At 36.9% G+C, this 15,501-nt stretch overlaps 1 protein-coding gene and 1 long non-coding RNA gene across 4 annotated transcripts in view; one reads left to right on the forward strand and one right to left on the reverse strand.

Annotated features, from left to right (window-relative positions):
- The window catches only part of LOC139117131 (nuclear receptor ROR-alpha A-like), an 83,554-nt gene that overhangs the window by 13,673 nt on the left and 54,380 nt on the right, over positions 1 to 15,501 (reverse strand). For both annotated transcript variants that reach the window (XM_070679981.1, XM_070679980.1), the window contains exons 3-5: positions 5,007 to 5,148; positions 3,850 to 4,206; positions 2,523 to 2,644 (exon numbers count right to left, since the gene is read on the reverse strand). In XM_070679981.1, coding sequence (XP_070536082.1) covers positions 2,523 to 2,644; positions 3,850 to 4,206; positions 5,007 to 5,148 — 621 coding nt within the window. The remainder of the gene's footprint in view (positions 1 to 2,522; positions 2,645 to 3,849; positions 4,207 to 5,006; positions 5,149 to 15,501) is intronic.
- The window catches only part of LOC139117136 (uncharacterized), a 55,677-nt gene that overhangs the window by 1,005 nt on the left and 39,171 nt on the right, over positions 1 to 15,501 (forward strand). Inside the window, exons 2-6 of one of the 2 annotated variants that reach the window (XR_011548460.1) lie at positions 2,465 to 2,634; positions 3,799 to 4,080; positions 4,492 to 4,561; positions 9,366 to 9,455; positions 10,689 to 10,797. This is a non-coding gene — a long non-coding RNA (uncharacterized lncRNA). The remainder of the gene's footprint in view (positions 1 to 2,464; positions 2,635 to 3,798; positions 4,081 to 4,491; positions 4,562 to 9,365; positions 9,456 to 10,688; positions 10,798 to 15,501) is intronic. The other variant, XR_011548461.1, reaches the window with a different exon arrangement.

The raw sequence follows: 15,501 nt of genomic DNA on the forward strand, positions 1-15,501 counted from the left end.
ATTTCATCAGAAATTCAATATATATTACTTAGTTCATCTATAGAAACCTGTATACCAAATTTCAAAACTATCAGACCAGTACTTTTTGAGAAATACATTTTTTGACCAAAAATGGCAAAAATTGCCTTAAAAATGCAAATTTGCATATTTCTGCACAATTTGAACAAATCTCAAATAGATCATCCCTAGGGACATATGTACCAAATATAAAAGCTATCTGACCAGTAGTTTTAGAGAAGAAGATTTTTAAAGATTTTTTACCAAAAATGACAAAAATTGCCTTAAAAATACAAATATGCAAATTTCACTACCATTTGAACAAATCTGATTTAAGTCACCCTAAGCAAACTGCATATCAAATTTCAAAGCAATCGGACGAGCGGTTTCAGAGAAGAAGATTTTTTACCAAAAACACCAAAAAATGCCCCAAAAATACAAATATGCAAATTTCACCATGATTTGAACAAACTGAAGTGAGGTCACCCCAAGTGAACTGCATATAAAATTTCAAAGCAATTGGACTCGTGATTTCAGAGGAGAAGGCAATTGTTGACGGACGACGCCGGACGACGACGGACGCGGACGACGGACGACGACGGATAATCAACCTATTTGATAAGCTCCGCGTCGCTGACAGCGGAGCTAAAAAAACCAGCCACACATGCTTAAACACATATTTGCACCTGCATACTATATAATGTACATATATACACACACATACTATAAATATGTTTTTCAACACTTTTTAAGAAAAAAAAAAGAAATGGTCTTGCTATGTAAATACTGCCAAAACATAACAGCAAGCTCTGTAAAGTTGATGCTCACCATATCATTGCATTGATGTTATTTCAGGTTGTGGTTGGGTTCAAGATGATATTCAATATTTTACCAGGTAGAAAACTTCAAAACTAACTTGCATGCATTAAGTAAGTTCCACATAAACAGAAGACCAGTGTAGCCTTGAACTTTGCGGATTTCTGAACTCACAGAGTTAATTCAGGAAATTCTTTGAATCGACGCGAATCAGCCCTCCAGCAATGCAACAATGATATTTGAAAGGCCACTAGCTGCAGCTCTTTCCATTATTTTTTCAATGTCAAAGTAAACACTCTTAGTCATTGGTATGTCAAACTGACTTTAGAGAGCACACTAATATTTATGTTTTACAATATTTAATTATCATTGGAACATATAGCATATTGCTATACTGCAGATACAAACAGAAGCTGATTTTGTATCAGACATATTGGCAGACTGAACAGCTCCTGATCCTTATCGATGTCTAGCGAGCATGTAACCACTATAGCAGTAACATTCAGTGATGTCAATGCAGTGGACAACAATATACAGACATAAATTATGAAAGTCAGCCATATGTCTTCTGATAACCTGGTGAGACACTTTGACCTTGCAAAAGAAACCATTTCATTGACCTTGACCTTGAAATATAACAGACGTAAATTATGAAGTTAGCCATATGTCTTCTGATAACCTGGTGAGACACTTTGACCTTGCAAAAGAAACCATTTCATTGACCTTGACCTTGAAATATAAGAGTGGCACTGAGAATTCCGCAGGCAGGAAATGGACACTTTGTGGCAGTTTAGGTTTGACAGAGACGGATTAATTATTGATTCAGATCATTGATTACAGGGCATCAACCAGTGTGTACAATGTTACTGAACTCAGGGTAACATGTTACGCTTGATTAAGAGTCCAAAGAAAAAAATATCATGAACTACTCTTCGTTTCTTGTTACTCGCAAACACCCTTTTCAAAAACCATGTTATGGCAGTGATGCATGCTGTACGTATCAATCTAGTTAAGCAGCCAGTAATGGTTTAACCAAAGGTCACGTGGGGACACGGTTTACTTGGTAAAATCTTTACAGGAAATCTTAAGGACTTAAAGACTTGTTCTCCTCTTGGCTGAATGAGCAAAAAGGGAAGTTGATTTTATCCTTGATCCTGTTTAGGGGCCATTGTGATTGATAATAAAAGCTGGCACATGACCTATGTAATTCCTTCATCTAAGAATGAGGGGGCAAGAGCTCATGCATCAAAACTCGAAAAAGGATTTTTGGTTTTGGTTTTCTGAACCCAGGGCGCATGGCCATATTGAGAGACAATGCACAACTGCAGTGCGATACTAGAAATAAGTTACAAAATAAATGAATTGCAAATGAAAGAATGTGTAAGGAGAAATATATTTAACCTATTCACCCCCAATTCTCTGTAAATAGGTCCATAATTACTATTGATAACAATGGGTTTGGGCCAAACCATGGTGGTGAAAGGGTTAAAAGTGAATACGTCAAGGCTTTAGTTTGATTAATGAATAGTTCTGGTATAATTCTGGGTGGATTTGTACAGTATCTTGAATCAGTAGATGCATGTGTGGCTGTCATATTACCAACAAGTTTTGGGAAAAAGATTTAACCCTCTGAACTCTGTTCTGGGGTCAGTTCCCTCAGGTCACAGGTTACTATGGGGTCAGAGGTTAGAAGATGAAGTTCTGCTCACCCAGACTGGTTCCACCTTGGTCTTGAGTGCGTCCTGGGCAGTGGCTCTCATTGAGGCCAGCTGGGCCGTGCTGTATATACAGGTCTGATGATGGCTGATGGTGATTGCTGTGGTAAGTTGATCTGCAGCCAAAACATTTGCAACTCATTGAATCAAACATCGCTATATTGTGTGTATACATGTCAGTATTGAAAAGCATCACAGGAGATGGCATTTTAACCTTTTGAATTTCTGCTTACTACATACAACCAAACCAAATGTTGCAATGTTTCTGTTTTTTCACACTCATCATATTTTATGCAAATTATTATATTTTACTTGTATATCAAAACTGACAATTTACATACATAAATTGTAAACCTATTAAAACTTTATGTCAGCCACAATACGCAGTGTATCAGTGGTAATGTTTGTCTACGCGATCCTAACAACTATAAAGTTAAATTTGAAAACATCTACATCATCATTATATGTTACCAGTATTTTGTCTTGTAGCAGAAATTAAATGCATGTTTCACCATCGACAGTAGAAGCAGTTTTACTGGTATTGCTGCCTTTGGCATATGACAGTCACACAGTCTCAAGGATCCACGCTTTTTATCACCAACCAGGCCACTAATCTACCCCCTTTTTCATAATACCATACTCCCTCAGGGAGCACAAACTCCAAGCAATGTGGTACAATCAGAATAAATATCCTAGCAGTGTATCTATCACTTTTGGGGGAAAAAATGGCGGTCGCAGAAAGAGGACAAGACACCAGCACAACAACTCAAAATGTGTAACCTTCCAATATTATTGCAGCTCAGGGGTTCTTAAAGGCTGGCTGTAATACTATTCATACACTGTATCTATTTTATGTAAATCAGTGGCATTATCTTGTTTATCTTTCTACGAGTTCAGAACTTTAGACTGAGCAAAGCAAGGTCTGGAAAAGATTTCTCCTAAGGAGTTGTAAATCTTAGTCCTAACCGTATCTTTAACCCAAACCTGGCATCCCCTGAGCTGGATTATTGGTCATTGATTAGGCAATAACTTTTCACAGGGTCATTAATAGTTCTTGGTGTTGGCTTGTTATTCTTGATACATAGAATGAAAACTAGCGTAGCAAGAATGGAAAATCTTAATATTGTTAATATTATCGATGAAACTCAACAATTGTAAGCTGTGAATACTTTCTGAACAAAACATTACAAGGAACTAATTTTATTGTTGTTTTGGGATTTGTGATGATTATTTTGTACATTGTTTGTAATTATTTTGTTCTCATGGCCAGTTCAGAAGAGATCGTCATTTTAACAACTACAAAAGAAGTATATGAGCTCACCCAACTCTGCCTGCCTGGGGTCAATGTTCAGAGGTCCTGCGGCGACAGAAGGCGTATGGTGACTCGCCACGCTGCTCTGTTGGGAATGCTGGAGACCTATGGGGAAATGCGTTGTGGGTGACGTCTGAACGGCCTGAGTTGGATAGTTGTACATTGCAGCTGTGGTGGCAAGACTTCTGATTGGTGGATGGGGCATGGTGCCCTCAATGGGCGGCGGTTTGTTCATGACAGGTGAGGTAGGCTTTGGAGGGCCCGGCATGGGATCGGGTTCCCGTTTGATTTTCTTCACGTCGAGCTTCTCCAGCTCCTTGAAAACTTTCTCCCGTTGGCGCTTCGACATCCTGCCGAATTTCACAGCTGTCGGGAAGGAAACGGCAGATCATGAATGTTGGATTGATTATTTTATTTCTGATCAGAACATGCATCTTCTGAAAAATCTTTCTAAAAAATCTATCAGTAATCGTTTGCTTTTGCTGTCATGATCATTACCATGGCTTTCAAAAGCTATTGCGTCATCTACAGTCGTATACGTAACATTTTCTCCCATCTGTAGCGTACACAGAGTATACATTCCTAAAGCAATGAGTGAAAACCATACGTTGCATTTACAATTGCTAGCACGTTACTCATTTCCACTTGCAGAAGTGAAACGGTAATTTGATGGAGAAGACTTCAAATATATTCAAAATTGATAGATAGAGCTGTCATACATGTAAGTGTTGAAAAAACAAATACTCGGGTCGGGTCATTATCATCACTATCATCATCACTACTGACAACAGCATCTCCACTGTCATCATCATCATCACTGTCATCATCATCATTATCATCATCATCATTATCACTACCATATGTTTTGCCTGACGATAGTGTGATATATTATTTTCACAAGTACATACACTCTCATATGTAAAACTTGCACTGCTTCCCAGGCACCGGAACATGCCTCATTGCAATTCAATAATCAGAAAGCCTGGATTACAAAGATGCATTACTTCCCTTCTTCAATATTTCATCTTTTTTTTTTTGTCCGCCTTTGAGAGGAACTGTCCATGTTGCCCTGCAAATCTTTTGAAAATCAGTAGAGAATGATGCTCATCAGAGACATCAATTTCTGCACGGTAATCTCACATTGTACAGATGGATGTCGTACTCACCATCTTTGGACATCCCCAGCGTTATGCATTTCTGTAACCTGCAGTACTGGCATCGGTTCCGGTTTGTGCGATTCACCTCACATGATTTGTCACGCGGGCACAAGAAATCTGCTTTGTTGTTGATGCAGCGACGAAAGAATCCCTACAAAAAAAATATAGATACTCATCAGTGAAATTGAACATTTCCTTATTAAGGTAGTACAATACGTTTTAAGTCTGAAAGACTTTAATACTCCATGAGCTTCGAAATGAGCCCCCATACGGGGGAGACCAGAAAAGTAAAAGTTTGAGAGTCCAATATCTGTCCCAAAGGCATATTCTACAACATGATACTGTCACTAGGAATAAAGTAAAGTCTTGAAAGTCTTTCAAAGTGACATAGATGTGAGCAGCTATGACTGCACAGGGTAGAAATCACAATAATACACTGGTATAGAATAGGTTAGTTTACACAATAAAAGTGCAGGATGTGATACAACAAAACTTAATCCATATTTCAGTCAAATTCGTTTTCTTATAATGCCTCTTTTCTGCCCACGACATGATTGTTCCTACAAATGAATAGAAAAATTCATTCATAAAACAATTAACAATTGCAAATGTCACTATGATTCATCACAAAGAACCATGTGTATACTCTTGATGCATATAAAATTGATGAGTCTGTAGTTTAAAATTGTGCAATTAAAGCATGGCATGGCTAATTAGACTCATGACCTCCAAACCCCTCCCCTAAACAAAAGTTGGGGTATGCAAAGAATCCTGCGACGAAATTTTGACTTATCCTCCTCTGAACATAACAAATTGCTGAAAAAGGTCGTTGGAAGGTCAAACCACTGACCGGGTTGGGAACAACAAACATTTCAAGATGAAACCTGAACAGTGATTAAGCATCACAAAATAAACAGTTTCCATGGTGTAACCTTAGTGTATAGTTACTATGAATTCATGCAACATAATCAAGATAGAGAAACACCCCTCCACCGTTAACACAATGAATTCCATTTGTCAATCATGTGTTTGATTATCCATCGACCCTGACGTAACGAAGGTATATCTCCTTATAACACAAAGAGTTTGCCTGTTGTCACTTTTTTCAACCATAATTACCCAATTACCCATTGTTGCATGCATTGAGCCAACGAAATTGCAGACAACACTGTTGTTCCTTCCTACTTGTACACCATTGAAGTAAAAATTCAACAAAAGTTTGCGATAGCTCAATGAAATACAGGCTTATATTATTAATGTAATTATTGAGAAACAAACATTATTTCAGACTCATATTCAATACAATGAATAACTTATTAATGATTTAATCAATTTGTACAATGTTTAATCAGTCTAATTCTAAATTATAAACTGTTCCTTTGAATATAGAAAATGAAAGTAATCTATATACATAATGTGTGAAAGCTTTCTGAATGAGCCAAACGAGAAATTTTCGTTGGTTTCCATAACTTCAGCTGTCAACAGAAGACATTAACTCATCAATTTAACTAGTTCATCCCCAATCTCCTGCAAACGGGTCCACGTTAATACGCTTATATCAATGGGTGTTGGGCCAAACCATTGTGGTAGAAGGGTTATTGTCGTCTATATTTTCATCATTCCAGGGTTGTCAACAAGGTAATTTTTAAGGATGGGTAACCCATCTGTTTTGAAAGCAATCTAATCATATGTTAATAACTGTACAAAAGAATTCATTTTTACAACAGAGAAATATGCAGATTATACATTAATATGTAAATTAGCCACCCATCTGTGTTTTCAAAAACAATGGAGAACTAACTGTGACATTCCAAACACAGTGTTCTCCTTCTTCCTATATTAGAATTCTCCTGACATGAGAAAAGCCTTCATGCATTTTTCCCCCATCACTTTTTTTTTGGCCACAAAATATTTTTTGGGGTTTTTTTTGAGCGGTATGCACCATGAGAACAAGCAATTTTAAACTAGCTCAAATTTCCTTAGGAAAACATAAACAATCTTTGAAATCATAATCAGGTATAAAAATCAGGGGTCACTTTGCAAACTTGAACGGCTGCTGTACCCTGTGTTTAATACCTCTATTGGGAAAAAGGAAGTTTTCTATTTTAAATAAAAAAGGCGAAAACTTGTTGACTCCATTGGTTCAAAGTGAATCCATAAGCAGCAGACCAGAAAAATCTTGTACAAGTTTCCGAGTCTGAATATCTGCTTGAGGTACATTTTACCTATCAGTTTATCACAAGGTCATGCTGCATGAGCTTCACTGTACGGAGTGAACATTTTATTTTAGTAATGTTTTCTAACACATCTTCACATACTAATGCAATTACATGATGTGACTGAGACTACACTGGATCACTGAATTTGCACATTTGTCGGGAAAGAAATAAATGATACATATATGTTTCTAGTATCTGTGCTTTTTGGAAAAATATGTGTGTATACTGGTGTGTTCTAGTAATTGTACAATATCATGTGTGACTAGAAAAGATCTGTTAATGTGGAATTTTTCTGTGTACAAAATATTTTGGTGAAACTTTAACATGTCTGTGATATTCGATAGAGATTATAAAAGTTGCCAAGTCCAATTCTATGCTCCTGCACAAAAAGATACTGAATAAATCAAGGGATGTTTGCCTCTGAGGGCAGCCTTTAGTAATGAAGGTGACAGCCCATGTTAATATAGTATGCAACATGTTAACCCTGCGTAGTAGCTTGCCCAGCTTTGCTTCTTCAAGGCAGACACAGTCTGTTGAGTGAAAAATGCTGTAGTTCCATAATACCATTTAAACAATATGGCTTGAATTGAACCGATTTTTATAATATAATATACGATGGTTTCAATCGGGTTTGAACTCACAACGTACAGTACCCAGTCACCTAGCGGAGAAGCCATATTTGTTCCTTTTTTAAATAAGCCTTACGGTGTATGTAATTTAGATTTTTCAATTTCAAGGGTCCTTTAATAGGGAGATAAACTATTTTAGAATTTATCAGGTCACCCTCATTAGGTAAGGTCAAATGAAATAATAAAATAAAGATGAATAAAATTTTAGATATTCCTTTACAATATTGAATTTGGAGTAATTTTTTCACTCTATAATCTTCAAAATGAGCCCTCACAAGAAAAGTGCAGGCCAAAAGAATTTTGTACAAATTGAAAATCAGAATATCTGTCTCCGAGGCACGTTCTATCTTACATGTGCAAGTAGAACTCTTTTTGAATGGACCAGTAAACAAGCAGGAAAGAAATTCAAGGATTCACAAACTGCAAAAAAATACCTGGTTATAACAATATCATGTATATCCACAGTCCTATGTATCGTATATGATACAAGTACCGGTTTGGAACACTATATGTTTAGCAAAATCCCACTTTGACAACAACCAAGACTTGTCAAATATAATTAAACTAAATTTCCTGCTCACTAATTATTATTAATTCAAGATGATAATTTCAACATCCATGCTTATTATTTGTGTTTTATTGTATCATGCAAATATGTCAGTCTCCAAATATTATTCAAATTAACCGTCTCCGGAAACTCGAAACTAAAGGCTTACAAATTTGATAAAATCAACGGTGAGAGGACGACTGAATGCGAATGACACACCTGCTGCAGCAGTAAAAATATAATAATAGTAACAATAATCAGAAAACAAACTACCGAAAGATCAGCTGTAACTGTGCGAGATAATATCTGGAGATTAATGAAGCTATCATATCATAATTATGGAAGAGGAAGAAATTGGAAAGAAAAGAGAAAATATCGTATGAAATTTATCAGGGTTCAGTGTCACTGTGGGAAGACGCCATCCAGCTGTCTTAGCTGCTCATATATCTCGTGTCAATTTACTAGCTTGGCATAAATCATCGCAGAATAACAATTTGTAGAGCAAATATTTGCCAACTTCTGTCAACGATCCATCATAAAATCAACTAGGAACTTCAGACATAATATTCATTCAGTCTCCCCGCTTTGTATACATAAGGGAATTTTCAAGGTCATAGATTTGTAATGAGTTCCCGAGTCTAACTTGCCTGAGATGCTAAATGATGGATGGTCCAAAGAATAGGTTTTTGGTGAAAACAGTCTTTGAAATTAACTAACTAACAAAATTACTAACTAATAATTCAGTAGATTTTCGATGGGATTTGCACTCACAATGTACAGCACCTAGTCACCTAGTGAAGACATCAGTCACAACAGCTTGGCCAAATCCCTACCCTAACTAACTTAATTTCTCATTTAGGTGAGTACATACGTACATGTATTCACTTACTAATTTATTATTTGCCTATTTGTTTATTAATTATTTATTTATTAATTTCTTTATTTGTTTGTTTGTTTACTGTTTCCATTTCAGGAGTTTCAGCGTCATTCAAGTTTCGTAAAAACCTGAAAGATTTTATGCATTTTGACAGGACTGTGGTTGTAGGAGAGGACATACATGCAGGTATGTGCCAGAGATGTGAGTCTTACAGTCACACTGATGTGAGCTACATGTTAGAGGCAGTGAAATGAGTGTTCAGATGCTGAAGTGGGTCGGTTCACAACTATTCATCTGAGAGAGGAAAGAAAACATGCATGCTTGAAGAGGTCACCACGTATAAATGTACCAACAGACACAGCCATAGATGTTGAGTAGGATATTCTAAAATATGGGCAGGACAGTGCCCCCTATCCAAACTTTACGCCAGAGAGACACCCTATTCAAATTCTCCCCCGATTTCCTCAAACTCCCTATTTTCATTTATATAGCTTTGGATGCCCTCGTTAATGGAGCAAAGTTAACCCACTGTTTTGTACAGAGTTTGGAACCCTGGAGAGCTCAAGGATTTTAAATTATTCTTGGAAAGTATTGAAGGGTCCTGGAAAAATTGAAAATGTCTATATCTCAATCAGTAAAAAAAAATTTCTCACAATTAGAAGTCCTCGAGAACATATCAAGAAATCAATCACTCCTGAAAAAATAGTACAATGTGGACATCAAATACTACTTCATACTGTTGAATACCTCCTTGAAAAATCCAAGAATTGTCAGTGACTTTGATTGGGATTAAGTGAACCATCGACGGTTGAACATCGTTACGACAAGTGCAATGTTGAAGATGCCAATCCTGAAATCTCAAGTCAAGTACAATTTATTGACGTCAATATTAATCAATATTCTCCTGGTCGTAGATGTTAACATTGAAATTACTGCACATGAAAAGTGATTTCATTTAATTTTTCACTTTCGACAGTACAGTCTTTGCCTTCTACTCTCTACAGATTGACCGGACAAAGTTCATCGACGTCAAAGTCATAATTTTGAGCATAATAAGGTTAAGGCATTATTTGGCATAATCCAGGTTTCAAGTCAAAACTGAGCCATATTCTATTTGAATTTCAGACAAGACATACTTTCCTCTCTAATGTTTGAAATTTCTAAACTCTAAAAGTCAACTGAGGAATATCAAAGTTAGTTAGAGTCAGCCCTGTACCAATATATGTAATACATGTAAAAATAAATTTGAGTCAACAGGAACTCTTTTGAGTCAACTGAGCATGAAACTTACTTAAAAGGCATACTGGACAGGATCTTGCCAGAACTGCAACCGGTAAATGTCTCGTGTCACAAACTTAGCTAGTCAATTTATCCGGGGTTATCCACTTAATGTCCTTTCATTCTGATTGACGTTTTTAGTGTTTGAGGGACAGCGGCATCAAGCACACTGTAGCAGCTACTCTAATCCAGTAAATCAAGGATAATGATTGGAAACACGGAAAGCTAGAAGACCAGGTTCATATCCAGAGTGAGTCGACTGATCAGTACTCAGTTTTGTTACTTTCTTTGCATCGTGATCAAATATTGGTATGTACGTCTGTTTTCTTGAACGAAGTGGGACCTCTCTACAGAAATAGTATTGAAACGTACCAATCCATAATGATATAAGATTTGACAAACCGAGTAAAATCTTTCCTTCCACCACTTGACCTCATCCCCCCATTTCCCTTTAAAGAGGTCTGATCCAGCATAGAGAACAGTATGGTTTTTACCAAAATGTGATGTTTGAAGGGTTGCACCACTACCTTGTTGTAAGTGTAAGGTTGAAAAGCTTGTTGAGAAACCCTACAAGCAAGGCAATCAAGTAAATATATGAAGTACAAATCACATTCTTCGGTTTGTACACCGAGTGGAAAACATTCACTGACTTAAGCACACTGACAGTCACATTGCCATGGTTTGACAGAAACATTTATTTTCTCAAGGACATGTCAAGACCGGTTCTATCTGAAAATAACCACAATGAGGCATTAATCCCTTCACAAATTTACATGGAGACCAATTGACAGACAATAAAAAACGCAATTCTGGAAACTGAAAATTATCACAGCAACCATTGAGTACAGGATTTCTGACAAATCTGTGCCGCGTATTGATTACATGACAACTTTGAGATGTAGGGCACCTGGAATTTCCTTGAAAGTACTATTAATAATCAGTGTAAATTCTTCTTAGGTGAGCCAAAGCTATTGAACCTTTCACAAAGAATATCTAGCAATTGTTAACAGCAAGAGTGAATGAAGGCACCTCTGGGAATAAAGTGTGAACCCATAGTTGTTGACCTATTTTTGCAAAAAATCTTGCTCTGTATGACCATTGAAAAAAAAAATTCAATGATGTTCTTGAATAAACACCATGCAAACAATTGAACAATCTTGTAAGCAGTGAATATGCTTGGCAGTCAAATACAGATCCAAGATTACAATACATCTGTATACGTGTGTGCTGACAGCAGCGATGGAACCTGTTCCTGAACTCACAGCAAATGCACCAGAAAATCCCGTCTTTCCAGATGGATCATCCGTTTACTGTCCAACACTCCCAACCCTCATTTTTTTATCGCCCTAGGGCTTGGTCTCTCCCTTAGTACTTGCATCAGTGTAGCTGGACCAGTAGATTAGAATAATAGGGGGGAAGCACATCCCATGTAATTTGATATGCCAGGAGGGTTTACTGCTCGCCATAATGACACGTAATCTGTGATTCCTGGAATAAGTATTCCGTACGCTGACACAATACACCGAATCACACGTTATGTAAATTTACGACTGGCGTACGTGATCTCTCTCTGTAAGAAGCCACAATACACAAGCCGTTGACCTTCCACATTGACGTGAAAGTCACGCACTTCTAGAGAATTAATTCTCGGTTATTGTATTTTTGATGAGTTTCACATAAATGTATCTTCGCATGAATGCACTTGAGACACAATAATTGTTGTTTCTTCTGATAACAATTTTAATTATTTATAATAGCCATGTCATTCACATGCTCTGACTGTACATCTCCATCTTATTGTAACCTCTTGGTTCAAGGACATCGCACAATCATTGAAAGTGACTACATCCACAGACCACGAGGACAAAAAATGTCGTCTTGTAATTTGAGGGAGCAATACAAGTACAAAAGGTGGAATTTGATTTGATCGAAAATCTTCTTTCTGTTAAATATCCATATAAATGTACCTTAGGTAATCTATGGTTATTTCCTGTCTGCTGTATGCATAATTAAAAGAGCATAACAATATTCTATGTACCTGAAATTTTGAATTTTTGATATTTTTGAATTTTTGATATTTTTAGCAATGTTCAGTCCTTAGGAAACCTTCATCACCTTTCTGATGGTACATGGGATAAAAAATTTATTAAGACTGGATATTTGATTTTTGTACGAATGAGTGTTGGAATAATGTTTGCAATGTGGGGACAGAGCAGATCTTGCAGCAGCTAATGATTTTTTTCGTTACATTTTTGAAAAGATGTCAAAGTACTGTGTGTTTTTGGCTTTCTTTTCAGCTGTCGCAATATTATCACATTCTTACTAGTGTCAATATTTACAGGTTACTCTGCATATTTGATGTGGTAACTTGTTTGAAAAAATTCAGTGTGTCATTGACACATCTTGCATAAACAACAAAGTACAGGAGCAGACACTTTTGTCTTTTTGTGGTTTGTAAATTTATAAGCCGGTCAAAGAATTAGACATTCTTCTGTTGTGTGTATTTAACACTTAATTATAATATCACACTAGGGCTGAGCCCAAAGCTCACGCAGCGATGTAATTTCAATGAAGTGACCGTTTACTGTTCATGGTAGATGGGCATTGAACTGTGCTTCATTGTCAGAGGTGCTTCAAGCCTTGCTTGCTATGCGTGCGTCAGCTCACTAAGACCGACTACTCTGCACGCTGCAGCGTGCTTTTTGCCGTAGCTGTAACCCTTGACACAAGACGGCTGCAAGCGAGGAGCGCTTGACAGCTGGATGCTACCGATGGGTTTTATATGTTTCATCCCAAACGAAAATATATCAATGCTTTTTGAGTTATTTTCAATGTTTTTCAGTTAATTTAGTAGTTTTACAACTTTACTGCTTGCAAATTTGCCACGACGGCAATAATGCCATCAAGAATTTTATTCTATGTATCAAAACAATATGCGTATCAGTGAGCCGCTTGCGGCCTCTTTCGACAGCCCGCTGCACGAGCTATCAGGGCCTGAAAATTACGCTTGCCCGATGCCCGGGACAGACTGATTTCTTATACGGACTAGTGCAAAACTAGCCCTCACTTGCCCGCGGGCAGAAAGTTCAGAGTCAACACAGTGTTTTGCCAGAGTGCGTTCTTTCGTCTTTTGACGCAAATTAGAAACAATGTCCCCCAAAAGTACCAGACATGGGTCACTCGACGCACTCAAATCGGGCTTATTTTTTTCGTCTCAACCGAAAAACTAAAGAAAAATCAGTTACTCTGTTACAGTTTGCGATTTATGGTAAGCAAGTCGATGTGCGTCCACTAGTCACTGGACCCTTGGCAAATGCAGGGCCACGTACTTCTCCGCTCATTTACATGTAAAATGTAACGAGATAATAACCAGACAATGATGTTTGAAGCGGAAGCCTAGATCATTTTAAATAGAAACAACTAACTTTTCACCAAACAATTTGGACAGTGAAACAGTGAAGCAAACTTTATTGACAACCACGGTTACTCTACCCAACTAACCTGCTTGCTATATTATAGTACAGTGTGTACGGAGAATGAAATTTCTAGCCACACTGCACGGGACATCAAACGGCACTATGTGGTGTGATGGAAGCTCACAACTTTACCTAAAAATATCAGTAACTCCAAAATTTTGATGAAGCACTATATCCCTGTCTTTCAAAGTAGTATTTTGCAGTCAGAAATTTCTCCCCGGGGAGTCTCATGCCACTCTTCGATCGTACGCAGCAAGCTTGTGTAGGTCACCATGCTGAATTCCTTATATGGTCAAGACCCCCTATCTTGATTGTAGCGGACCTTAACAAAAGCCACCTAGCTTGTCAAAGCCGTGGTATGGCAAGTTGCTATTGCTATTATGAAGAGAAAGGAGTTCCTCTCAGATATTTAGCGTTTCAACCTATTTTCTTTTTGCAATTTCAATGAAAAAGTATCAATCAATTGGGCAATTATAAAAATGAAGTGAACTTTACAGCACTAGTGAAAAAACCATGTGAATGTCTGCATTATTAGACTATTGTCTTCAATCACTTCTACTTTTGTAGTCATAAGTGTGATGAAACATCTTAATAGTAAGCCTTATTTATTTCTGTTAAACACATCTTAATGCGGTAAATGGAAAGAATTCCCATAAACGACGAAAGCATATTAAATAATTTTCATTACAGTAATGTACTTTTTTACAATTATAAACTGTAGATACCACCAATTTGTCACAAACCATTCGAGGTCCCACAATCTTGGTAAGAGCAGAAATCTTTTTTTTTGAAAATTTTCAGGGCAAGTGAGTTTCTGCTACGGACAAGTAGAAAAATAGAGGCTACTTGTCCGGGGACAAGTGGATAAAAATTAAATTTTTCAGGCCCTGGCTATCAATTCACACCATTACTATACAGTCTTTCAATCACTAATATTTATCTCCTTATATTGTTATAATTTGTTGAATGTTTGTAATGTTAATGATTTGAATATTTCTTTGTGTATCTCCTAAAGTAAACTGTTTAAAACTGAAATGTTAAAGGTAAATTTAAGTTCAACTCTACAAACTTAACTGTATACAGAATAACTTTTATATCAGAAGCTTTCGCTGTTGTCTATATTCAGTTCTTCCTTCTAATGCAGCGGGCTTGCATGAAATTTGAAAATGTGGTAAACAGCAATTTTATTAGGTTCAAATTGTTAAAAGGGAAGATATTGATGAAGTGTATAATATTTATGTATCTTATTTTATTTAGTATTACTTGTGTAGCTGTGTATCTTTATACCAGTTTTCCCAGTGGATACCAAAGTTTGGGTGAAACATTTTGAGCTCAAGAAGAAACAAGCCATACAGTACTCCACTCCTCTCACTATCTTCTGTAAGCCAAGTAGAAAGGCTGGAGGTAGTCTGTTCAAGCCTAGCATGTTAGAATGATTGGCATTCACCCAGGGTATTCATAATGCCAAGGTCATCTTT

The sequence above is a fragment of the Ptychodera flava genome, chromosome 18 (assembly GCF_041260155.1).
Source record: "Ptychodera flava strain L36383 chromosome 18, AS_Pfla_20210202, whole genome shotgun sequence".
Lineage (NCBI taxonomy): Eukaryota > Metazoa > Hemichordata > Enteropneusta > Ptychoderidae > Ptychodera > Ptychodera flava.